Source organism: Macrotis lagotis, chromosome 3, assembly GCF_037893015.1.
Source record: "Macrotis lagotis isolate mMagLag1 chromosome 3, bilby.v1.9.chrom.fasta, whole genome shotgun sequence".
In the NCBI taxonomy this organism is placed as follows: domain Eukaryota; kingdom Metazoa; phylum Chordata; class Mammalia; order Peramelemorphia; family Peramelidae; genus Macrotis; species Macrotis lagotis.
This window is the reverse complement of record NC_133660.1, coordinates 280,930,896-280,957,961: the sequence shown is the minus strand read 5'-3', so window position 1 is coordinate 280,957,961 and position 27,066 is coordinate 280,930,896. Positions and strand designations below refer to the sequence as shown.

The window sequence follows — 27,066 nt, the reverse complement described above, 5'->3', positions numbered from 1 at the left end:
GGTTGGCTGTTCACTTATTTTTCATTTGTGTCTGGCTCATCGTTCAGGGTTTTCATGGCAAAGATACTGCATTAGTTTGCCCTTTCCTTCTCTAGCACATTTTACAGATGGGGAAACTGAGGCACACAGGGTAAGTGAGCTGCCCAGAGTCTACCAGTAGTTAATGTCTGAGGCTGGATTTGAACTCAGGATAGTGAGTCTTCCTGACTTCAGACAGGGCCAGACTCTACATTATTGGGCTCCCTAGCTCCCCACCTGCCTATTGCCTCTCTTTCTCCTCCTTCCCTCGATCTGAGATCATGATCCCTTTAATTTACTTGGGAAAAGAGATCTCATCTATTTTATATGTGTCCCATTACTTAGGTTCACAGCAGGCTCCTCAATGGTAGGGTTTGTCTTTATTTCTCATCTTTATATCTCCAGTGCCTTTAATAAATGTTTATTCTGATGTGGTGTATATATGTGTATACTTTTCTCATTTATCTGGGAAAGAAGTCCCACTACTCTCCCCTTCTGCCATCCCCTCCCCCCCTTTTCAGCCTGTTCCTGGGTTTGTTGATTCTACCTCCCTAGCCTCTGTCACATGTGAACTCTCTCTCTCCATTCCATAGCTAGTCCAGCCCCTCATCAAGTCTCTCTTCTAATTACCCAAATTAGCAGGACAAGAAATGGGAATTTAAACAATCCAGTGTCTGGGGGTGGTGGTGTGGAAGAAAAAAAATCTATTTCTGTTAAAAATACAAAAAAGGGATAAATAGATCTTACATTAAAATAATAAGTAGTCTGTCTAAAACTAAGATCTGCCATGACAAATAATGAACGTAAGTTGGAATCCTTTCTAGTAAAATTATTCAGAATCAAACAAGGCTGTTCACTTCAAGTGGAGATGAAACTAGAAACACTGCCTATGGCAATAAATCGAGAATAAGATACGCAGGAAAAGAAGAAATAAAATGATCACTTTTATAGATGAGATGTTGGTGCATTTCAAAAGACAACTAAAAATTAATTGAAAAAAGTCCCTTCATACTTGCTTTTGTTATTGTTTGGTCATGTCTGATTCTTTATGACTCCATTTAGATACTGGAGTCATTAGCCATTTCCTTCTTCAGTTTATTTTACTGAGGGGAAAACTGAGGCAAACAGGGTGAAATGACATGTCCAAGGTCATAGCCCTAGAGACTGAAGATAGACTTGAACTCAGGTGTTCTTGACTGTAGGCCCAGGGCTCTATGTTCTGCAAATTTAAGACTAGGTTTTCACACAAACCATCTACCTTTCTATATAATACCCATAAGATATAGCAAGGAGAGACAAAAAGAGAAATTCCATCTAAAATAACTATAGAATGTCTAAAATGTTGATTTTAACTCGATAATATACCCACACAAGAATTGTAAAAAAAAACTACAAAATAGTTTGTAGAAATAAAGACAGATCTAAAATAGTTGTGAAATAATTGTGTGTAGGACAAATATAGTAAAATAAAAATGCTGTCTGAATCAGTTTACTTATGCACTACAAAATCAATCAAAATCCCAGGGGATTTCTTTATAGAACAATGGAAATAATAAAAAGAGGGAATGAAGGGGGGGGGTAGCAGTGCTAGGACTCCAACCATCCCTCAAAGCAGAGATTCCTGAAACTATTTGGTGATGTTCAAAAAGGGAGAGATTAATCAGTGGAATACATTAGTTATAGCCAGACAGTAAATCCAGTCATGGCTGGATAAAAAAAGACTGAAGGTACTGGAGTGAAGACTCACTCCTCTTTTTTTTTTTTTTGCAAGGCAATGGAGTTAAGTGACTTGTCCAAGGTCATACAGCTAGGTAATTTTTAAGTGTCTGACTTCAAATTTGAATTCAGGTCCTCCTGACTCCAAGGCCAGTACTATTTCCATCTAACTTCCCTGACCAAAATTTCTGGGAAAGGTGGGAGCACAAGGAAGAAATTAGGTGTAAGCCAACACTTCATGCCTTTTTTCTAAATTAAGCTTCAAAGGGATAATTGACTTAAATATGTCAGGTCAAATAATAAATATAGCAGAAAAATTAAACATAAATTAAAATTACCTCTTGCATCTATAGGTAAAAGAAAAGTTCATGACTAAAGAAGGGATAGAGAGGATTAGAGAAGACAAAAAAGATAGTTTTGATTACATGAAATTAAAAGGTTTTGCACATATAAATCCAACAAAGCTAGGGTCAAATGGAAAGTGAACAGGAAAAAAATCTGTTAAACAAGTTTCTCTGATAAAGGTCTCATTTCTTTTAAGTATAAACTATTTTAACCTTTTTGAATTTTGAGTTCCAAATTCTTTCCCTTCCTTTCAGTTCCTCTGCCCAACCAATGAGAATACAAATTATATGATGCCCATTATGCATGTGAAGTCAAACAAATCTGTAGATGGATAGCATTTTTCACATCCTAAGTCCTTTGGAAGTGACATGAATCATTTTATTGATTAGAGCTGATAAATCTTTAACAGCTGACCATTGTTACAATATTGATAATATTGTGTACAGTGTTTTCCTGCTTCTGTTCACTTCACTTTTTTTTTTTTTGGCAAGGCAAATGAGGTTAAGTGGCTTGCCCAAGGCCACACAGCTAGATAATTATTAAGTGTCTGAGACCAGATTTGAACCCAGGTACTCCTGACTCCAGGGCTGGTGCTTTATCCACTGCGCCACCTAGCTGCCCCCTGTTCACTTCACTTTGCATCAGTTGATATAAGTCTTTCCAAGTTTTTCTGAAAATGTCCTGCTTGTTTTTTTTTTATGGCACATTGGTATTCCATCACAATGTTCAGCCATTCCCCAACAGATTGTTATTCCTTCAAATTTCAATTCTTTTCCATTGCAAAAAATATTTTTGCTGTAAATATTTTTCTATATATAGAGCCTTTTCCTTTGATCTCTTTGAGATAGAGCCTTAGTAGTGGTATTATTTGATGAAAGGGTATGCTCCATTTTATTGCCCTTTGGGCATAGTTCCAAATTGCTCCCCAGAGTGGTTGGAACAGTTCACAACACCACCATCAATGCTTTGGTGTCCCACTTGTCCCACATCCCTTCCACCATTTGTCAATCTGATAGGTGGGAGATGCTACCCCAGAGTTATTTTAATTTGCATTTCTCTAATCATTAGTGATTTAGAGCATTTTTTCATGACCATAGAAGGCTTCGATTTCTTCTTTTGAAAACTGCCTGTTTATATCTTTTTCAATAACAATTGGGGAATAGCTCTTATTTTTGTAGATTTGACTCAGTTCCTTATTTATTTGAGAAATGTCACTTTTACGAGAGAAACTTCTGTATTTTATTTCTGCCAGCTTCCTGCTTTTCTTCTAATTTTGGTTATACTGCTTTTGTCTAAAAACTTTAATGTAATTAAAATTATCTATTTTACTTTCTGTGATCTTCTCTACCATTTTGTTGATTCACAAAAGCTCTCCTTATCCATAGATCTGACAGGCAATATTTCCTATGCTCTTCAAATTTGCTAATACTAAATCATGTATTATGCACATGGTGTGAGATACCCTAACTTCTGCCAAACTGCTATCTTGTTTTCCCAGCAGTGTTTGTCAAGTAGTGACTTCTTGTGCCAAGAGCTTGGATCTTTGGATTTATTAAACATTCTTGTATACCTAATCTATCCTACTGATCCACCAATCTGTGTCTTAATCAGTACCAGATTGTTTTGATTATCATTTTGTAAGATAGTTTGAAATCTGTAACTGCTAGTTTGCCTTTATTCTCTTTCCCCCCATCAGTTCTCTTGATATTCTTGACCTTTTATTCTTCCAAATGAAGTTTATTATTTTTTCTATCTCTGTAAAATTAATTTAGGTACAATTGCCATTTTTGTTATATTGACTTGGCCCTAACCATGACCAATGAATATTTTTCTAATTGTTTAGATTTGTCTTTGTGTGATGAATTTTTTGTAGTTATATTCATATGGTTTCTCAGTATGTTTTGGCAAATAGACTCTCATTCATGTTGTACTATCTGAAATTTTTCTTTCTATTTCTTCCTGCTGTGTTTTATTTGTAGTACATAGAAATGCTTGCTGATGGGTTTAGAGCTTTTTTAAAATATCTATATAGTATTTAGCTTCATTTATGCCTGTGCTTTCTAGTGTTTTTAAATGAGAATGGATATTGTATTTTTGCCAAAAGTTTTTTCTGATTCTATTATAATTTTTGTTGATTTGATATTGCTGTGACAGTCAATTATGTTTCTTAGTATTGCACCACCCATAATTCCTGGTATAAATTTCACCTGTTATAGTTCATGATCTTTGTGATATATAGTTGTAGTTTTCTTGTTAGTATTTATTTAAAAATTTTACATCAATATTCATTAGGGAAATTGGTCTGTAGTTTTATGTTCCTGTTTTTGCTCTTGGCTTAGCTAATAAAATCATATTTGTGCAATAAAAGGAATTTGGTAGAACTCTAAATATCTTATTTCATAAATATGTTTATATGTATCTTATATATCTATATACACATAAACATACATATACACCTAAGCACACATATATGTCATTCCCCAATTGACAAATGTTCTAAGGATATAAATAAACACTTCTCAAGGAAAGAAAGCCAAGCTTATGAAATGTCATAGGAAACTATAGCCATATGAAAAATTGATCTAAATAGTTACAAATTAAAGAAAGTCAAATTAAAGTAATTCCAAGTTTCTACCTCATATTCATCAAACTGGCAAAGAGGATAAAACAGGAAAATCATAAATGTTGGCAGGACTGTGGGAAACAGGCACACTGACACAAAGTTGGAGAGCCTGTGAATGGGTCCAGCCATTCTGGAAAAAAAGAATTTGGATTTATACATAAAAAGTTAGTAAACTGCCAACTATCTGACTTCTAATCCTATATCCAGACAAGATCAAAGAAACAGGAAAAGGTCCTATATGTACAAAAATTTTATAACAACTTTTTTATTTCTTGTGGTGGTAAAACCAAACCAAAACCAAATACCTTGTAAACTAAGGGGATGCCCCTCAATTCAGAAATGACTGAATAAGCTGTGGCCTATGAATGTAATTGAGTAATATTGTGTTGAAGGAAATGAGAAAATGAATGGTTTCAAAAAAGACTTGGATAGTCTTGTATGAACTGATGCAAAGGGAAGAGAGTAGAACCAGGAGAACAATTTCTGTAACAATAACACCATGAAGACAAAACAACTTTGAAAGCTTCAAATGAACAATTCCAGAGAATGAATGATGAAATGCATTGTTCACCTTCTGATAGAGAAATGGGGGATTAAGGGGGGTAGATTGAAATATGTATTTTTGCATATAATTGCTGAGGAAATGTTTTCTGAGATGATACATTATTGTTACAAGACTTTACTTTTCTTTTTCCAATGAGAGGGGAAAGAAAAAATGTTCATGTTCCTTTAAATAAAATTTAAATAGATTGGTAAGGGGATGTATTTCAGAGTGGAATGTCACATTCACTTCCAAAACAGGTCATTGAAGCTTTACTTCATTCTTTTAGATTTTTTTTTTTTTTTAGGTTTTTTTGCAAGGGTTACATGGCTTGCCCGAGGCCACACAGTTAGGTCATTATTAAGTGTCTGAGATCAGATTTGAACTCAGGTACTCCTGACTCCAAGGCCGGTGCTTTATCCACTGCGCCACCTAGCTGTCCCTTTCTTTTCTTTTCTTTTCTTTTTTTTTTTTTTTTTTTTGGTACTTCCAATGCCTGGAATGTAGTAGGCATTTAATAAATGTTTCTTGGGGTGGCTAGGTGGTATAGTAGATAAAGCACCTGCCCTGGAGTCAGGAGTACCTGGGTTCAAATCCCGTCTCAGACACTAGCTGTGTGGCCTTGGGCAAGCCACTTAACCCCGTTTGCCTTGCAAAAATCTAAAACAAAAATGTTTCTTGATTGACCCACTGACTTTGAAGGGCTTGAGAACCCTCATCTCTGCAGTGACCAACCATAGTTCTAGAGGTCCAATCGTGAGGCATACTGTCTAGTTCTGGACAAATATGATCTCCTCTAAATGCAGATAAAATTTTTTCTTTGTCATGACCAATGTGGGAAATTGTTTTGTTTTTCACTATATATGTATTTATAGCCAGGTTTTTTCCCATGTGGGGAAGAGTGATAGGGAGAGGAAAAAATGCTTGTTAATTGAGAAAAGTAAAACAAAATAGAAGTTAATTAACATTAGAAAATAAAATTTGAGGGTTGGATGGCAGGATATTTTTAATGCTCAGTCTATGATCTTGAGACTTTATGACTCTGGGATGGGCACTGTAGGCAGTGTGGCTCACTGCTTTTCCAGAGGAGTATTACAAACATTTCTCAAGTGTCTCAGCAGTATTGCCTCGAATCTTTTAAAAAGTGGGTGAGATGCTGTACTCTAAATCTTGTGGACTCTAAATCTTGTGATTCTTAAAACTTAGTTTTGAAGACTTTAAACCATTTAAACTCTTGTCACTGACTCTGAGAATCCCTGGTGAATTCATACTGATCATGTTTTCATCCTCTTTCCAGATATATGTATTGGACAGACTGGGGTGAAACCCCTCGGATAGAACGGGCCGGCATGGATAGCAGCACGAGAAAAATCATTGTTGATTCTGACATTTACTGGCCCAATGGCCTCACGATTGACCTTGAGGAGCAGAAGCTTTACTGGGCAGATGCAAAGCTGAGTTTCATCCACCGAGCTAACTTGGATGGCTCCTTCAGGTATATTTCTCCTTGCTCTGGAGTCTCCCTCCAATTATTTAGTGAGTAGAAGAGGCAGTCTATGGAGTGGTAACTTGAGGATCACCATGGAGTCAGTGCCTTTGGGCACTGTCTGTGTGGCCCTGGTTGAGGTACTTCATTAACCTCTCTGGGACTCAGTTTCCTCACTTGTATAGGGAGGAGGTTGAGCTAGATGATCTCTAGGATCTTTCCTGGCTTTGGTTCTGTGATTCTAGAATTGCTGTCTCCAGGTACTTAAAAAACTATGAATCTAATTTTTCTTGACTCTAGGGATAAGAACTAGGATCTGAAAAGGGGAAAAAGTTCAATTGATAGTAGAAAACTCTTCTCACAGGGAAAGGCCTTCACTAGTGCAGTGGGCTACCTTGGGAAACTGTAAGCTCCCCTTTACTGGAAGCCTCAAGAAAGAACTCCATGGCCACTGGTTGGAGATGTTGGAGAGGGGATCCCTATCCAAGTTTGGGCTGGACTCAGTGTCTTTGACATCCCTTTCAGTTTGGAAATTCACTGATGGTTGGGTAAAATAAAAGTTCTATCTCCCATGTTCCTAGTTTCACCAATATCTTAATGTGATTAGTTATAGAAACTCTGCAGGTATTTTAAAATTTTTCAAGTAAGGAAACTGAGATTTAGAGTGGACAAGTGATTTGTCCCGAGTCTTATAGTAGGCATGTGTCAAAGAATATCCAGCAGTTACTCTGACTGGTCTTTTGCAAGGGGAGTTTGAAGCACATGGCTTCCAGGTAATGGGTCCAGAGATTTCCCTTTTACCTCCTCTTATACTTTGCTGAATGTGCTGGTCTTTAGAGGAGCCATCGCTTGTCACAGGTCTGTTGGCAGCCCTTTATCTGAACCGCAAGTATCCAATGGGAACTATAAAAGGGACAGTTGACAACCCTCCAGTTAGATTGATGGTGTTCATTTCTTGTATTTGACAAACCAGGCAAAAAGTGGTAGAGGGCAGCTTGACCCACCCCTTTGCTCTGACCCTCTCGGGGGACACCCTCTACTGGACAGACTGGCAGACACGCTCCATTCATGCCTGCAATAAGAGAACTGGAGAAAAACGGCGAGAAATCCTTGGCGCCCTTTATTCTCCCATGGATATCCAAGTATTAAGCCAAGACAGACAACCCTATTGTAAGTAGACTGTTCTTTGTTTCCATACACTAGACTGGCATCTGAATATTTCCACCCTCACTGGCCATGGTGTAGAAGGAGGGAGGATGATCATCTTCAGAGGGCCTGGGGCTTTCTGTAGGAGGGATGAATGGCCCTTTCTCCCAGGATCTGATCCTGAGTCTGTGTGACATGTGGTCAGGTAAACCCCTGTAACTCATTTCAGGATGGAATGTGGAGGCGTTTTTGTGGTGACAACATCCACGGTCACAAGGACATGGATTAACTGGCTTGAGACTAGACTCATTAGCTTTTGCTCAATACAGAAGAAACAAAAAGTGCTCAAGAATTCATTGACATAATGGAATCATGGCAGCTCATGGCTGTGCCAAGCACTAACCTCCTAAACATCCTGTAATTCCCATAGTGAAAGCTTTATGTCCACTTTCCAGCTGACTAAACTGAGAACCAAGGAGGGGAGGTGGCCAGTAGTAGTGTGGAAAGTGGGAAGAAGTCTGGACTTGGAGACAGAGTTGTCCGGATTTAAGACACACCTCTGGGTGACATTGACATGTAAAATCCTCATTTTCCTCATATGTAAAATGGGGATGATGCTCACCAAAGCAATCTTGCACTGTTCATTTAAGCTTATTGATTGATTAATATTTGAGCATTGGTGTTTGATGATGTTTGTCCTTTGTTTTTGAAGAAGACTGTGACATCAGGGAGGTGATGCTATGTCATGCTCATGAATTGAATTTAAGTGAGGGAGGCTTTGCCAAGTCACCAGCCTCACTTTGTCCTCTAGAGCCTTCTGGGTTGTGACCAGAAATAAATCAGGATGCCTGGAGATGGTTCTGGATGTGAGGCAATCAGGGTGAAGTGACTTGCTTAAGGTCACACAGGTTAGATTTGAACTCGGATCCTCCTGACTCCAGGGCTGGGGCTCCATCCCCTGTACCACCTAACTGCCTAGCATCAATTTTTAATTACTATATCATAGTTTAATAACTATGTAAAGGCTTGATTTGAATAACTGTCAGGCTAGGATTAGAGGGAGCCAACTCTTAGGTTGGCATACGGACTGAAAGACGGACTGGAGTGGGAGAAACTGAGAGTCAGGCAGACCTCCCCCGGCGGGGGAACCACAGAAAAAGCAGGAGGTGATGAAGCACTTCACCAGAGTAGAACAGTGTCAGAGGAGAGAAAAAGTTGTATTCCAGAGATGCTGCAAAGGTGAAATCACTTGACTTTGGCACCATTTTGGATGTGGATTGAGAGATGGTGAGGAGTCTAGGATGACTTTTAGGATGTGAGTCTGAAGGAGTGGAAGGATAGGGGTACCCTTTATATCGATAGGGAAAGTAAGAGGAAAGGGAAAATTAAGGAGGAATGACAATGAGTTCTGTTTTGAACATGTTAAATTTAAGATGTCTACTGGATATCCTATTTTTTTTAAGATTTTTTTTTTGCAAGGCAATGGGGTTAAGTGACTTGTTCAAGGTCACACAGCTAGGTAATTATTAAGTGTCTGAGGCTGGATTTGAACTCAGGTCCTCTTGATTCCAGGGCACCACCTAGCTGCCCCCTGGATATCCTATTTGAGATGTCTGAACAGTTGAAGATATGGAGATCATCAGAGAGATTGGGGCTCAATACGTAGATTTGAGAATCTTCAGCATAGACTCATTAAATTGATAGGAGCTATTGAGATTCCCCAAGTGAAGTGAGGAAGAAGCCTGGGGTGGAGCACTGAGGGAGACCAATGGTGAGAGGGTGTGATCTGAAGAAGATCCAGCTAAGGAGTTAGGGATGGAGCAGTCAGAGAAGTAGGAGGAGAACCAGGAGAGGGGTATCCTGACACCCCAAGGAGAAGAGAGACAGAGAGAGAGAGAGAAAGAGAAAAGAGAGAGCTCACCAATGCAGGAGGTCTAGGAGATGAGAATGGAGAAAGGACCATCAGATCTGGCAAGTGAGAGATCATCAGAACTTTGGAGAGAGCAGTTCTGGAGCAATGATAGCCTTGGGGCCAATACGTTTGGTAGCTTGAGAAATCAATGACGTTTATTTAATATTTCTTGCCATTATCTCCTACATGCTCAGTCCTGGGTCAGGGCCTGTGGGACAGCAAGAGAATCTTCCCACTTCAGTCCTTTTTCTCATGGGGAAAGACAAATAAGGATGGGGAGCCTGGGTCTGTTCCTGGGACTCCTGGGACTTGTAAGAAGCATTAGATGAGTTAGTTAACATGGAAGATAAGTGACTTTTTGATTTGATGTGCATAGAGGAAGATGCTGCCCCAGCCCCACCAAACAAGACTTAGCAGGACATCCCCAAAGAGAAAAGGAAACAGGGATCATCAAGCAAGGACAGTCCAATGAAACAAAGAGAGGAGAAACAGTTCATGAAGCCCCAACAAGAATCTTCTTGAGGGCAAAGGACCCTTCTATTTTTGTCTTTGTAGCCTTAGCATCAAGCGTTATTATTAGCTGGGGCAGTTAAGTGGCAAAGTGGGTAGAGGGATTGGCCTACAGTTCAAAGCTGATCTCAGAAGCTTATTATCTGTGTCACCTGAATCTGCTTCAGTTTTCACATCTGTAAAATGGGCTGGAGAAGAAATGGCAAAGCACTCCAGTATCTTTGCCAAGAAAACCCTAAATGGACACACAAAGAGGCAGTTCTAATGGAAAACAACTAAATAATAGCCATGTTCATTGTAATAGGCTCTTAATAAATGTTTGTTGGATTGAATTGAATAAGAATAATCACTAACAAACTCTTCTGGAATGTCCTGGTGTCTCCCAAGATTCTTCCTAAGAAGAGCCCTATGATGTAGTTAATGATGGTTAATGCTCCCATTATACAGATTAAGAGACTGAAGTTGGAGGAGGTGATTTGCATAAGTAACAGCAATAGAGAGAGGAGTCTGCCTAATTCAGATTTTTCAAACTTGTCCTTTCTTACAGTCCATACCCCTTGTGAAGAAGACAATGGGGGCTGCTCCCACCTGTGCCTGCTGTCCCCCCGAGAACCGTTCTATACCTGTGCCTGTCCCACAGGGGTACAGCTGCAGGACAATGGCAAGACCTGTAAGGCAGGTAAGAAAGAGCCTCCCTCACTTCCTGTGGGGTGGTTGATTGATGAGGATGAGCCCCATGGCCTTGATTTGTGTTTCTCAGTGGTTGGTGGAAGTGGTAGAGGTATCTTTAGTCCATGTGAGGACATCCTTTTCCATCCCTGGTTGACATCGCCATGTCTATGACCACTGAGGTTGAGTCTGAGTTTTGTTGGCATCTAATAAAGTTGGGTAAAATGGAATATTTGTAAATCAACAAATTTTTCCATTTTTCTCTATCAGAATGTTCTGTATCATGAATTTTGTTTCTGGGATTAGCTTTATTTTTAAAAGTAAGATTTCAATTGATATCTTTCATTTTCATTATTTCCCAGTTTGACTTTTATCCTTCCTTCCAGAGAGCCAACTTCCTGTTAGGACAGAGAAAAGTCAGCACATTCAGAAAATCTGTATGCAGTATTACTTCCCTATGGGCCCCCACTTCTGCAAAGGAGAGGAGGGTGTTTTCTCATGCTTCTTCCTTTGGGCTCATGATTAACTTTAAGCAATAAATACATTTTTAGAGGACTGATATGGGCAGCCTCATGTCACCAGATCAGTATATATTCCTGCTTCCTGTTCGGAAGCATATCAGAATCACAGATATTCCCATGAAGCATTAGATGGGAGAAAGGGATGGGGGTGGGGGGAAACAGCATGGCGTGGAGGTCAGAGGGCTGGATATGGAGGCAGTGACTTGACCTCTCTACTCCCCTTTCATCATCTCTAACATGATCTGGTTGGAGGCGAGTCCTCAAGCCCTTCCAGCCTGGGATCCTGGAGCTTGATTCTTCCCAATCTGGGCTTTGCGTTATCTTGCCTCTCTTGCCTCTGTCCAGTATTTCCAGGACTTTCAATTGTCTTTTCCTTTCTTTAAAGCAGAATAGGAGATCTGGGTTTGAATCTTGACTCTGATATGTCACACCAGTGTATTTTTAAAATTTTAATTTTAATTATTTGTTCTTAAAATACGTTTTATTGACATCACTTTTTTTTTGTTTGTCAAAAATTTCCCTATTATTTCTACTCTGCCCTTCCTGTTGAACTGACCCACGTGGTAAAGAATTTCATTTGAAAAAAAAAGAGAAAGAAACAAAAGGAAAAATTTCAACAAAACTGAAACATTGAAAAAAATTCTGACAACATACACAGTGCTCCTCACCTATGAGCTTCCTCTCCTTGGGCAGGTCATTTAACCTTTCTTTGGCCTCAGTTTCTTTATCTGTAAAATGGAGGACCTAATCCTGGCATTGCTACCCTCATAGGGCTTTATAAGTCTTAAATGCTTCTAGAAATAATCCTTTACCCCAGCTAAGGGTCCTTTGGTCAGATGCATTGTTGTTGTTCAGTAGAGATTTTCTTGGCAACGATCCTGGAGTGGTTTGCCTTTTACTTTTCCAGCTCATTTTACAGATGAGGAGACTGAGGTAAACTAGGTGAAATGACTTTCCCAGGGTCATACAGCTAGTAAGTGTCTGAGGCCAGATTTGAACTCCCAGTGATGCTCACTACCCCAGTCTCATCAGAAAGTCACTCATCAGCCTAGCTGGGACTATCCTTCCAAACTGTTGGGTTGGGCCTTGAATTTGCTCTTGTGGGTGAGTGTGTGTGTGTGTGTGTGTGTGTGTGTGTGTATGTGTGTGTATGTGAATGTGAATGTTTGTGTGTGTGTGAATGTATATGAGTGAATGTGTGTGTGAGTGTGAATGTGTGTGTGAATGTGTATGTAAATGTGGATGATATGAGTGTGTATGTGAATGTGTGTGAATGAATGAATGTGTGAATATGTGAGTGTGTCTGTGTGTGAATGTGAGTATGTGTATGAGTGTGTGTGTGAATGTGTGATTGTGTCTGTGTGTGAATGTTTGTGTGTATGTGTGAGTATTTGTGTGTGAATATGAATGTGTGTGAATGTGTGAGGTGTGCCTGTGTGTGAATGTTTGTGTGTGAGTGTTTGTGAGTGTGTGTGTATGAGTGAGTGTGTGTGAATGTGTGTGTATGTATGTGAATGTGTGAGTGTGTGTGAATGTGTGAGTGTCTGTGTGTGGATGTTTGTGTGTGTGAATGTGTGAGTGTGTGAATGTGCGAGTGTGTGAATGTGCCTGTGTGTGAATGTTTGTGTGTGAGTGTGTGTGAATGTGTGTGTGTGTGTGTGTGTGTGATGTATGTGCATTTTTTTTATTAACACGATACTAGAAATGATGAAGCAACAGGATGTGGAGTGGGCCCCACAGCTGGCGAGGCTGTTTGAGATCAGGGCCGGCTCTGGGGGATTGGGCCATGTGATTTTTTTTCTTGAGCAACCCTCACTAAATTGCTGTTCTAAAAATGAGCAGTCACCCCCTCCCTCCTCCCCCTGCTCAGCTGCAGACAAATGGGGGAGGGGGTTAAGCAGGTGAGTGTCTTCCCCCCGAGGAGACAGGAGATGTGACTTCCGTGTCCCCTCTTCTCTCTGAAATTATTTTGATTACAATTTGCCAAGAAACAACATCATGTGGGTGATTAGGGAAAGAGCTCATTTTTGCAGATAGCAGAGCCTGTGTGATGACCACATAATGCTCAGAACAGTCCTGTTTTTTCCCCAGTTCACCCCCATCCCTGGAGTGATATAGGGAGGGAGAGCACTTGGTAGACAGTTGTGGGGCTCCAGGCTGCCTAGACTGTGGCTGATTTCTTATATTAAGATTTTTATTTGCCTCAGACACTTAATAATTGCCTAGCTATGTGACCTTGGGCAAGTCACTTAACCCCATTGCCTTAAATAAATAAAATTAAAAAAAAAAGATTTTTATTTAGGGCTTGTGACATTTGCTGTCATTTTGAGGTCTTCTGGGAAAAAAGGTATTCATTTCCTTTGAAAATCTGAAACTTATCCTGTAGCTTTGCTATCAACAGATAAATGGTGGGGTGATAGAGGTATAATTAAAGTGGAATTAGGTTTCCTTTGGATAATGAGAGATATGGTTTTCCTCCATTTTAGCAAAAATGATTTCATTAACATAGACTAGTTTAATTGAGTTTATTGTTATCCACTAATAAGACCAATGATTCCTTTGGAATAACATTTAAAAAAAATGCCCATGATATCATGTAGTCACTCTATTGCCCATCCTTAATCCTTTAGGGTAGGTGTGGTCTGAATCTTTGCTGTTGGATGACCCTGGGCTGCTTGTCCCACAGGAGGTATGGGTACCAGTCTTGTTTTGTTTATTAACCACTTCATTTAAACTCTCCAGGCCTTGGTTTCCCCATCTGCAAAAGGAAGAGGTTGGATGACAGAAGAGCTTGCTGATGTGATTCATGAGCCCCTATTTTTTTAATTGATATTTTATTTTATTTTTCCAATTGCATGTTATGGAAGTTTTTCTACATTCATCCACATGCATATGCATATTTTTAAGTTACATAATTTCCTTCTACTCTCCCTTCCCATCTCCCTCCCCTCAGCAGTGAACATTGTATATAAGCACTTGTGTTGAACATATTTATAGATTAGTCATTTTTGTTATGAGGAATTAGGGCTAAGGGTAAAGGAAAAAACCATCAGATAAGAAGGAAATATATAAGGGGAATTTTCAAAAACTAGAGCGTTCATTCAGATTCTGTAGGGTTTTTGTTTTGTTTCGTTTTATTTTATTTTATTTGGTTTTGTTTTTCTTCCTCTGGATGGGGATAGTATTGTCCATAGCCAGTCTAATAGGATTATCCTAGCTCTCTGAACTGCCGAGAGGAGCTGCATCCATCAAGTTTGATCAGCTCACCATGTTGTTAATGTACAGACTTTTCTCTTGGTTCTGCTCCCTTCGCTCAGCATCAGATCTTGTGCTTCTCTTGAATCCAACCATTCATGGTTTCTTATAGAGCAATAGTCTTCCCTAACAATCATATATAACTTGTTCAGTCATTCCCCAATTGATGGGCAGTCCTTCAATTTCCAGTTCTTTTGCCATTACAAAGAGAGCATATTTTGGACCATGTGAGACTTCTCCCAATTTTTATGATTTCTTCTGGACATAGGTCTAGTATTGATATTGCTGGGTCAAAGAGGATGATCAGTTTTATTGCTCTTTGGGTATAGTTCCACATTGTCTCCAGAATGGTTGGATCCGTTCACATCTCTACCAACAATGCATCAATGTCCTGATCCTCCCACAACTCTCCAATATTGATCATTTCCCCTTTTTGTCATCTTAACAATCTGATAGATGTGAGATGAAACCTCTGAGTTGTTTTAATTTGCATTTCTCTAATTGGCAGTGATTTGGAACATTTTTTCATAGGATTATACATCGCCTTAATTTTTCATTTGAAAACTATCTTTTCATTTCCTTTGGCTTAATGAGCCCCTATTGGTGATCTTTGAACAATCAGGACAAATGGGAGAGGAGTCATAATACAGGAGATGGATAGATTCATGTTCTGAGTCTCAAAATGAGGAAAAGGGTGAAGTTTAACCCATAGGCTAGGGAGCTGCTTTATTCCTGCCTAAATTTTACACTTAAGTCATGAATAAATTGGAACCTTATAAAAGATCTCTTAGAGCCAGGAAGACAAAATAGACAATTAGTATTGCAATGTCCATGCAGAGACTAGCTAAGCATGCAGGTGTATGAACACATGTAAATATTTTTATATATGTGTCCATACATACATATATACATGGAACATGTGGGACTGATTTCTTATATTACGATTATTATTTTCCTCAGACACTTAAATAATTGCCTAGCTGTGTGACCTTGGGCAAGTCACTTAACCCCATTGCCTTAAATAAATAAAATTTTAAAAAAAGATTTTATTTAGGGCCTGTGACATTTGTTATCATTTTAAGGTCTTCTGGGAAAAAAAGGTATTCATTTCCTTTGAATAAAATCTTATTTTATATATATGGAGGTCTATGTAGTGTAGGGAAAGATAGACTTACCAGATTCTACTTCTGACCTTGCTTTGAGGCCTTGGACATTTGACCTCACCCTTCTAAGACTTAACTGGTCATCTCTAAAATGAGAAAGTTGGACTCTAGGGTCTCCAAACTTCATTCCAGGTCTAACTTGATGAACTTAGGGACAACAAATAGATTTGGGGACAAATTCTAGGGATAAAATATCAAATAAAATGTTTAGAAATTATGAGCCAATCTGGATTTAAAGAAGAGATGCAGGAAGTTGTTTTTCTCATTTCTTTGCACAGATAAGGGGACTGTACAGTCTTTTTTTTTTTTTTTTTAGTTTTTTTGCAAGGCAATGGGGTTAAGTGGTTTGCCCAAGGCCATACAGCTAGGTAATTAGTAAGTGTCTGAGGTCACATTTGAACTCAGATCCTTCTGACTTCCAGGGCCAGTGCTCTATACACTGTGCCACCTAGCTGCCCCTGTGCCACCTAGCTACCCCATAAGGGGACTGTAGATGAGGAACTTTGCCAATAATGTTTTTTGAAATATTGGTCAATTTTGCTGGGATATTTTTTTCCTTTTTTAATTTAAACTTTGTTATAAGGGATAGCTCTTTGGGATGGGGAGCTGTATTGGGTGTAATGCTTGGTTGGGAGAGGGAGAAGTATTGGGATTGCAGTTAAAATAAAAGATAATAATCTAAATGTATTAAGAAAAAAAGAGAGCTAAGCACCAGCTAGCATGGTTTCCCCCAAGACATCTAATGAACATGCCAGAGTTGCTCCCTAGACAGAGTCACTAGATTGGGAAACAATCCTAAGAATGCTATAGTCACAGTTTCCTGGGTTTCAGTAAAGGATTTGACGAAGTCTTTCAGTTGAGGCTAGCTGAAGTGACTGAATGTTTGAATACAAAGAAAAGGTGTCCCCTTGGAGGGAAATTTCTAATGGCTTGCCTGGAGATTGATCTTTGATCCTGGGCTGTTGTATGAATGGATTAATGAATGAATGAAAAACCTCTATTAAGGGCTTATCATGTGCCAGGTGCTGGCAATACAAATAACAAAAAGCAAGAAGAGTTCCTACCCTCAAGAAGATGCCATTCTTTTTTTTTTTTGCAAGGCAATGGGGTTAAGTGACTTGCCTAAAGTCACACAGCTAGGCAATTAAGTGTCTGAGGCTGGATTTGAACTCAGCTACTCCTGACTCCAGGGCAGGTGCTCTATCCACTGTACCACCTAGCCACCCAAGAAGCTGCCATTCTAATAAGGGGAAGACAATGCACTGAGGGAGGATTGACCAAAGAAAAGAATTTTGGTATGGGAAATCTGAGAAGATAAAGTGAGGTTATAGGGTAATAGATTGGCTCTTTCCTTCTCAAACTGGTAGTTTGGATTTGATATCTGTTCTGAGAACTGGAGGTGGAAAAATGCAGTTGTGTGGGAAAGGGTCATGGCATGGTAGGAAGATGGTGGAAGGTTGCCTTGGGATGGGGAGACTAGGTACAGGGGGTGAAATCTCCCCACTCAGGGGAAGAACAGGTAGTGCTTCTAGTAGTCATCACCTGTCAGATTGCAGTCAATAGAGCAGAAAAGATGCTGTCTTCTGGGGGTTCTGCCCAGTCCTTGGTCCTATGTTATAGATCATTTCATCTGTGGTCTGGTTGGTTAATAACATTAGAATGTGCAAATTATCTTGAGATTAGAGGGATCCTGACCTGGGAAGGTAGAGACTTGGCCTTGCCACAAATATTCAGGGTTATGTCTGATATTTTCCTTAATCTCTTTGGTCTCAGTTTCCTACATTAAATGATCAGACAATTTGTGCTTCTAGAAGTCTTAGGGAGCCTCTGGAGTTTGTGGAAGACCCTACTAATTACCGATATGATCAGATCTGCACTCTAGAAAAATCAGTCAGATATCTAGGTAGAAGAAAATGGAGGAGAATGGAGAAAGCCAGAGGGGAAAAAACACTTGGAAGGATGACAATACGCTTACCAGAAATAGTGACATTTGGAAATCAGGTGTTTTTTTTTATTAATATTTTGATAACTGACTTCATTAGATTTGATTTCCTTTACAATTCAATTTTGACCATATTGAATTTAAGATGTCTATGGAACAGCCATTTGGCCATCTCCCTTAGTAGATGTGGGGCCTATGCTCATAGTAAGATGGCAGAGACATGAAGTTGGTCATTAAATCCAATGGAAGCAGATGAGATCACTGGCATCTTAACCTCTGAACTCCAGTCAGCTTACCTGTAAAATGAAGATGATGATAAGCCCCACCTAGCATGATGATTGTGAAAATAGCAATCAGATGTCATTTAACAAAATGTTTTGCTTTTGATTTTTTCTCATCATCCTCAGCCTGACTATTCCAGTTGGGGTTCCACGTGAGGAACCCCAGTTGCCCTTCTGCCCAAGCTTTGCTTGTCCAGCTTTCTAAGATGGTTGGTCTTTGGGGGAAGATTTTCCTTTTGATGATGAAGAACCAGCTTTTCCCTTACAACTGAGAGACATTTTCACAAATACTTCTTGTCCCAGATTGCCATTGGCCCTGAAGACAGCCTTTTGTGTTGCCAACACAACACAATTTCCAACGGGCTTGGCATTACTGAGGCCAGTGGTGGGAATCTGCGGCAGAGAGCATTCAGCATAACTTGGAAGGCGGCCTGAAAATAAATTGAATTGGTGTTTTCTTTACATCCAGCCTGTACCTTTCCATTGTCGGCCCAGACACTCTGTCTAGGCCTTTCTGTCAGAAGGAGAAAAAAGCCCTTGGAAGAAACAAAAGGGACTGAACCAGGCCTCTAATTTTACATAAGAATGTGGCCCTTTGGTCCAGTTGTATAAGAAAACCCTTTTCCCAAGCTTGGCTTCCTTGGCTTGCCTGTGCATATTCATCCTCAAAATTTCTCCCACTGTCTCATTAATTAACTTGTTCTGACCAGAGGAGCCCAGAACTTCTTTTTCTTTTTCTTTTTTCCCCCCTTTGGCTAAACCTGAAGTAGTGCAAGAGGTGGCCAAGGAAAGGATTAACGCTAGAAAAATAAATACATTTAATACTCTTGGAGACCAAAACAAACCTCAAGATAGGAGAACTCAGTCTGGCTTGAACAAAGGGATTCTGGGGCAACTTTCTGCTCTCAAACTGTCCTAAGATTTTTATAAGTGTGCTAGTGACCATTTGAAAGGTGAAAGCCCAGGACGTTTTCTTCAGTGCCATCAAAATACGGAGGTACCAGGAGACCCATGCTGTGGTAGACCCAGAGTTGGCTCCACAGTTGGGGGGTAGCCTAGGTTCAAGACATGTCACTGGTACAGAGTGGCCACTCTCAGTGTCTGGGGCAACTCCCCAAGACTCAAGGTGATGCTGAGAAGGTAACCATTGGCAGTAGTGAGAGTGGTATCCCTAGACCAGGGAAATGAAAGAGCCGGCCAAAATAAATAAAGTAAGTAATGTTCCCCATTTCAGGGCAATGTGGAATCCTTAGGGAGCTTGAGAATTTATAAAATTTAACTTTGGAAACTGGAGAGAACCTTTGGGTCTGTCATAGAAAAGAGGCCAACAGCATCTTGCTGTTGGGGAGCTGCTCTGCTCAGTAAGAAAGCTCCCAATTAGCTCTAGGATCACATGCAGACAGATGCCCCTATTTAGCATTTAAGGTCCTCTCTATAAACTGACTGCAATTCCAACTTGAACTCTACCCCCATTTGTGCACTCTCCATGATCCAGCCCAATTGGGCCTGGACTCAGACTGTCTCCCACACTTGGTGGGGATGCCCCCTCCCTACATTGGCCTCCAGAGTAGCTACTTTAAAGAAGAGGGTTCAGCTTGGGGGGCCCTTTATGGGAGACCTTGCCCAGACCCCCACCTCCCATAACCTTACATTTATTATGTATTCTGTATGAACTGATATGTATAAACATTTTCTCTCATAGAATTATGAACTCTTATAGGCAGAAATGGTTGATTTTTTTTTTTTTTACTTTCTATTTATAATAACTAAAAGAGTGCCTAGCAAGAGTAAGTGCTAAATACACACCTATTGATAAAAAGATGGGGAAGAATTGTGAAACATAGAATCTGTTGATTGATACCCAATGAGTTTTGTTGTGGAGTCTGCCTGACCTTTGGGTGGTATGCAAAGATCAGCGATGAGGCCACAGGTCCTCCAGGTCCCATCATTGTCCGTCATCCTGCTACTGAGATCCAGGCTTAGATTATACACAGAGCTTTGAGGTCAGGAGAATTCTTGTCAGCAAAGAGCAAGGTCTTCTGGTTGTCTTGGGTTCTGCTCTGACCATGAGCCTTGGGAGAAAAGACAATGAGTTTACAAGGGGATCTCAGTCTTGAAAAGGAAAATGACTTTGAAAGTCTGTAGAACCCTAAGCAAAACAGAAATCGAGGATGACTTTAGAAGCAAGTCTGTGCTCCCCTGTTGGTGGTGTTGGGATGAAGGGAGCGGATGAAGGTGCAGGAGGCCACACACTTAGGCATGACCAATGGTCTTGAGTAGGTACAGCTTTTTCTGTGTGTGAGTGAGTGTGTGTATGTGTGTGAATGGGATAGAATATGTTTGTGTGTGTGTGTGTGTGTGTGTGTGTGTGTTTGAGAATTTGTGGCTACTGATGTAGATGCAAGAAATCATGCCCAGGAGAGAAGAGCTTTCACAAGACATTACAAAGATGTAGGAGAAAGCATAAAGAAATTCAGAATGGGATCCTAACAGGGCAGCAATTTGGTAACTGCCTTATTACATTTAAAATGCTGTCTTAAAAAATGTTTGAAATTTAATTTATATTCTTTTAAAATGCTGTCTTTAAAACTTTTAAACAGTACATAGCAGATGTGTACGTTTTGTTTATAATTTTTTAGTTCTACTGTGTAATGAAAATGAGCTCATTGATGACATGTTCATTATAATTTAAAAAAATTTTTATTTATGCATTTTTCCAATTACACGCAACCATATTCAATATTCTTTTTTTGCAAGGTTTTAAGTTTCAAATTTTTCTCCCTTCCCCTCCTCCTAACAGAAAGCAATCTAATATAAGATTATACATGTAGAACTATGTTAAACATAATCCATATTAATCATGTTGTGAAAGAAGAACCCAATTGAAATGGGAAAACAAACAATAAAGGCTTTAAAGAGAAAGTGATTGGTTCAGAGTCATACAGAAAGTTATTAGTAGAACTGGGATCCAAGCCTGGGGCTTCTTGTGGCCTAGGTCAATGCTTTTTCCTCTATCTTCTGAGTTAATACCTTTTCATCAACCTTACTCAAGGTAGGGAGTTTAAAAATCACTCACTTCTATTTAAATTTAGAATGACTTCCTTTTTATTGAAGATTTATCTTCCTGTGTATTTTTTCCTTCATTTAATAAAAATTGACTTTTAATTGATAATTTAATTAATCAATAATTGGCTTTCATTTCTTGACTATAGTATTTTTGGGCAGTGGAGAGGGACTGTGTTGGGTGACTAGAAGAAACCAAGATGTTATTGTGGATTTTTTTTTTCATATCCACATGTGAATTGTCCACTCTGATGACATTTTATTTTCATAGACTTGTGTTGGAGCATTAAGTCTTCAGTTATGTAATTTTGTAATTCTTCATGGAGCAATTATCTCCAGATACCCATGTTGTATGGGCAGAGGCCACCATGAAATCTGTCTTTTTTTCAGTGAATTCTATTTAAAGACTCAAAACTATGGCTACACTCTCTTCTGTGGGAAGAGCTGGACAAAGAGACAGTAGCAGTGGCGGCCAACCTCAATCCAAGGCAACATGGCCATGGTACTCACCCAAACAGTACCGTATTTCCTAGGCCTTTGGGTTCCTCTTAAGATTGTACTTTCTGAGGCAGCTAGGTGGTGCAGTGGATAGCACACTGGCTCTGGAATCAAGAAGACCTGAGTTCAAATCTAATCTCAGACACTTAATAATTACCTAGCTGTGTGATGGGCAAGTCACTCAAACCCTCATGGCCTTAAATAAATTAAAAAAAAAAAAGATTGTACTTTCCTTTTGTAGAACTTCCCAAGTCTGGAACATCTCTTTTTATGTTTGCTTCTATTCCCTCTGAGAGCTAGTAGAATTTCTCTTATTCTGGGCAACCATGATGATAGCTTCTCAGTTTTCCTTATGTCTTAGTTTGTGACTTCTATTAGAGCTGGGTTGCAATGCTACTCTTTACCAGTAGGTGCCCCAATCTAATTCATCCCATGCTCCAGCTTTTTTTTTATTAAAAAAAACTGTTAATGGATTCTTTTTATTATTGTTATTTTTCCAATTTTATGTTAGAGATAATTTCCAACATTCATTTTTGTAAAGTTTTCTCCCTTCCATTCTTCCCTCCTTTTGTCAATTTCTTTTAATTCTTTGAGAACTAGGGAGTCTGAATGCAGACCAAAGCATATGATTTTCAATTTTTAAAATTTGTTTTATGTATTATTCCCACTTATGGTTTTTTCCATTTTGTTCTGCCTTTTGTCACAACATGACTAATATGGAAATATGTTTGAAAAAATTCTTTGCGCTCTAGTTCTTAGGTTATATAAAAGGAAATAAATTTCCCACTTCATCCAAGTAGCAAATTCTGTCTGTGGCATATTGAGTTTCCTTAGAACAAGAGATAGCTGTGTTAGTGATTCTTTTTATAGATTCCAACTATGCTATATGAACATTTTCCCATGGCACTAAAACACAGGCTTGGGCTCTTTCTGAACGGGAAAATGAAGATCACAAGTTTCTCTTGTAGCCAGCCTTTGGCCTCAGGGCCCACACACTTGGTGCAGAATTTCAGAGCCAGGTTGGCCTTCTCCTTCCTCTCTTCTTTTGCCTTCTGGTTTGCTTCTTTGAGCCCCCCCCCCCATTTATTAGCACATCTTGTCTCAGTTTTTCCCACGTTTTTCCAATTAGGGGGAAGAGCCTAGAAGCGACGGGAGTGGGCCTTGATGTCAGCATCATTATTCCACAGTAAGGGCTGCAGCATAGGGAGCCTTGCCCCTAGGGTGCCAGTCTTGTGGAGTTGGCATCCCAAGCCTGTTTTGTGTTCCTGAGAATTGTGGTCAGCTCCCCATGTCACTGTTTATTGCTCTTGGCCACCTTATTAAATAGTATCTTAGTCCTACTTCTAGGGATGTTGGTGTAACAAACTCAAAAACTCTCTGACCCTTGCTCCCCACCCTCTCAGAACCCCACAACTCCATGAAACTTCCAGAATCCTTGTATTATTGAAACTGGCCTCCATCTTCCAAGGAGTTATAGATGGTCCTTTGGTTCCCTGGACCCAACTTGAAAGAGTAGTCCAGGGGTGACCTGCTATCCTAACTCCTGATCGGGACAGCCAGCTCTACGACCCGGGTCCTTACCAGGGCCATAGCTCTTCCAGGGATGCTCCACAGGGACAGAGAGCAGCCCAACGTCTGGGGATGTGGCTGCCCCAGTGGAGAGGGGGCTCATGAGCCATACAATGCTTCCTCCTTATTGATAGCCAACTGAGGGCTAGGACGGGAGTTTCAGAGCCCCCTTTTTGGAGGGGCTCGGCCAAGGTCGTGGTGCCCTGAGCCTCATGGGTTTCAGCTGGGTGAATAAATCGGAGCATTTGTTTCCATATTAGAGCTGTCTTGTCTCTTATCATGCTAAGTAGGGCAAAGGGAAAAGAAAGGAGGACCTTGTTGTCTAGAGAGCTGGCTGGGCTGCCGCTCCCAGCTGTGATTGGCGTTCATTTGGCAGAGCCAATGCAGCTGCTATTTTCAACTGGGAAGCGTGAATTTTTAATAGCTCAGAGACTAAACAACACAATCCACCCGGAGCAGGGCAATCCCGAATCTGATGGACTGAAGAGGAGTGTCAAAAGGCATGTTCCAGCTACTATTAGAGGAAGGGGCTTTGGAATGTTCTGGAAAAGAAAGGTCTTGGGAGGGGGTGGTAGAAATAATCATGATAGCTGACATCAGAGAGATCTCTGAGGGCTACCAAAAACTCCCTGCAAAAGAGCAGACACTGTGACAGTTGTGCTATGGTGGTATTGTTCCCATTTTGCAGATGAAGAAATTGAGATTCAGAAAAAAAAAAAGACTTTCCCAAAGTTACACTGCTTCTCCTGTCAGAGGTGAGGTTTGAACCTAGGCCCTTCTGATTCCAAATTTTAAAACTGATCCCCCAAGGACTGGCATTGAGATGTACCCCTGCTCCACTGATGCCTCTGTTCTCTGTGTTGGCTTTTTTTTGCTCTCACCTGACCATATAACTCTTCCATCACTGTTGTTCAGACTCTCCATGACCCTGTTTGGAATTTTTGTGGCAGAGATACTGGGGTGGTTTGCCATTTCCTTTTCCAACTCATTTTACAGACAAGGAAACTGAGGCAAGCAAGGTTCAATGACTTGTCCAGGGTCACACAGCTGGAAGTATCCGAGATTGGATTTGAACTCAGGAAGAAAAATCTCCTTGCTTCTAGGCCCACCTAGCCACTCTTCTGTTAGGGTTTCTGGGCAAAGATGGCACCATGCCTTTGCCTGGCAGTGCCTGGAAGCCACCTATGAACACAGATTCTGATGCTCTGCTTCCTGTCAAATGCTTCTCACCTCATGCTCAGGTAGCAGAAGTGGTTCTTGTCCAGCCCTGGCTCTCACTCGGAGCTGGAGTCGAACCCAGACCAGGTGAAGTCACAGGAAGGATCCTCTGGTTAGCCTGTAGTGGGTGGAGAACCCAAACAGGCCAGAGCTGGAAAGCATTCAGACCTGGATTCTCTAAAGAGGAGGAGCCTTGCCTTCAGGCTGCTTACAGTCAGCCTCCAATGAGAAAGTTTTTATAAAGTGGTAGAACGAAGCAAGTTAGGGAATTAGAACCATCAGAAATGATAAGATGCAAGCCCCAAAGCTGAGAGACACCTCAGAGTCTATGCAGCCCAATCTCCTCTTTACAGGTGAGGAATCTGAGGGCCGGAGAGAAATGACTTACCCAGGGTCTCATAGGTAGCCACAGAAATGGACTTTGATTTCAGGTCCCATGACTCCAAGTTCAGGACCTTTTCTACTGAATGTGTTAGAGGAAGCTTGGGCTAGAGTCCTCCCTTTACTCTTACTGGCTATGTGGCCCTTAGCAATTCACTTCAACTCTGTGTGCCTCAGTTTCCTCATTTTGAAATGTAAATAATAATAGTTTCTGCCTTCCAGGTACATGTAAAGTGCATGGCAAACTCTAAAACCAAATATCCAGTGGGGTTAGTTTGTGGTGGTTTTCTGGGATAGGATGACAGATGATGATTGATAGATAGAATATAATGGATGGATGGATGGATGGATGGGAGGGAGGAAGGAAGGGGAGGGGGGGGGGGGACTTGGGAGCCAATTCCTCTGAGTAGCACTGTGTTAACCATTGGGAATACAAACGGAGAGAGAGAGGAGAGGAGGAGAGGAGAGACACTGCCTGCAGAGGGCTTACATTCTGATGGATCTGAGCAGAAGAACTCAGAGACCCTCCCTTTCCTTCTGGCAGAGAGGTGGTGAACTAGGGGTGTGACATGTTGTATATGCCATTGGATGAAGTCTAGGTTTGGCTAGGTTTCTGTTTGCTCTTTCTTGTTACAAGGGGTGAGGATATTGGGAAGTTATTCTCATACTAAAAATAGGCATGAAAGAAGTGAATTGAAAAGTGGGGAGAGTGGTATAGTGGTCAGTCAGAAAATTGTGGGTTCAAATCCCAACTCACCATATGTTCTCATCTCAGGAAAATCCTAAAAAGTGAGGGTGGCATTGTTGGGGGTCCCCACTCCCCAACAGAGGCATCCCAGACCAGGGTCTGTCTGGCTATGAGCCCGCCAAGAATCCCTAGCCAATCATAACAAATGTCTGCAGTGGAAGCTTCTCACCCTAGCCATCCAGACTGCCCTCCGCAAGCTTCCTTCTCTGCCCTCCTAGAGGACTGACCAACACATTCCGGGAAGGTCACCATTAAAAACATCCACGCTGTGATGGTGGGGGGTGGAGATGAGGACTGAGTTAAAAGCCCCCAGCCCTCGGCTTTGTGGCATCCTGAGAAATAAAACTGCCCCATCCTCCTCCACTCCCCTCAGACATGACCCTGGTTGTGTGACCCTGCTCAGGTCATTTCCTGCTTAATGTCCCAGGGAAGCCTTTCAGAGTTACCAGATGGTGCTTATCTCTATTGGGGTGGGGGTTTTCTAGTTTCCCATATTATTGGTTTGTAGATTGATTCCAGATTAGGGATGGAGGTGGAAATGCCAATCATTACAATGAGCATGGAGCTGCTAATGAGCGGTTAGGGAGGCCCCTTGGGTGACCTCGGCCGTCCCGAGCACTTTTGGGGGTGGGTGTAGACTGGGTAGAGAGGCAGGGAAATGACCCTTCTGACTCTGGGGCTCCAGCTGGCTGGGGAAGTGGGGGAGAGGGGCAGGTCTGAGAGCCACAAAGGAGGTGGTGGGGAGGAGGACGATGAGGGAGGGGGTGGCTTGAATGGAGACATTGTCCTAGGTGAGGGGCAGCTCCCAACTGGCTGCAGGACTGGAGTGGGAGCCCGGCCTTCCCTTTCTGGGCCGTGCCCTGTGACCTCTCTGCCACTAGCCATTTGTCAAATGACTACAGGCCTGTGATGGAAGGATGCGCCCACTGGGCTGGGAGGGGACGGGGTGGGGGAGCAGCGGAGGAGTCCTGGGGGGCTCATTGGCTCCAGCCCTGCAAGTTCTAAGCTGGGCCTTCCCCAGTTTTCTTGTTCTTCTGGGGATGGGGTGGGGTGGGTGGGGGGCTCCCTGGTTGGGGTGGGGGGCAGGCTTATGCTGACTCTTGTCTGAGGGGAGTGGAGGAGGATGGGGCAGTTTTATTTCTCAGAATGCCACAAAGCTGAGGGCTGGGGGCTTTTAACTCAGTCCTCATCTCCACCCCCCACCATCACAGAGTGGATGTTTTTAATGGTGACCTTCCAGGAATGTGTTGGTCAGTCCTCTAGGAGGGCAGAGAAGGAAGCTTGTGGAGGGCAGTCTGGCTCATAGCCAGACAGACCCTGGCCTGGGATGCCTCTGTTGGGGAGTGGGGACCCCCAACAATGCCATCCTCACTTTTTAGGATTTTCCTGAGATGAGAAGGTTAGTTGACCCTCTTCCTGCTCCTCTTTGTGCTCATCTCAGTCTCCTATTTTGTAGACATG

General features: G+C 41.2%; 1 protein-coding gene across 1 annotated transcript in view; it reads left to right on the top strand.

The window, feature by feature from the left end:
• Positions 1–27,066, top strand: part of LRP5 (LDL receptor related protein 5) — a 150,760-nt gene that overhangs the window by 60,278 nt on the left and 63,416 nt on the right. The window contains exons 3-5 of the mRNA XM_074230900.1: positions 6,541–6,738; positions 7,703–7,899; positions 10,845–10,976. Coding sequence (XP_074087001.1) covers positions 6,541–6,738; positions 7,703–7,899; positions 10,845–10,976 — 527 coding nt within the window. The remainder of the gene's footprint in view (positions 1–6,540; positions 6,739–7,702; positions 7,900–10,844; positions 10,977–27,066) is intronic.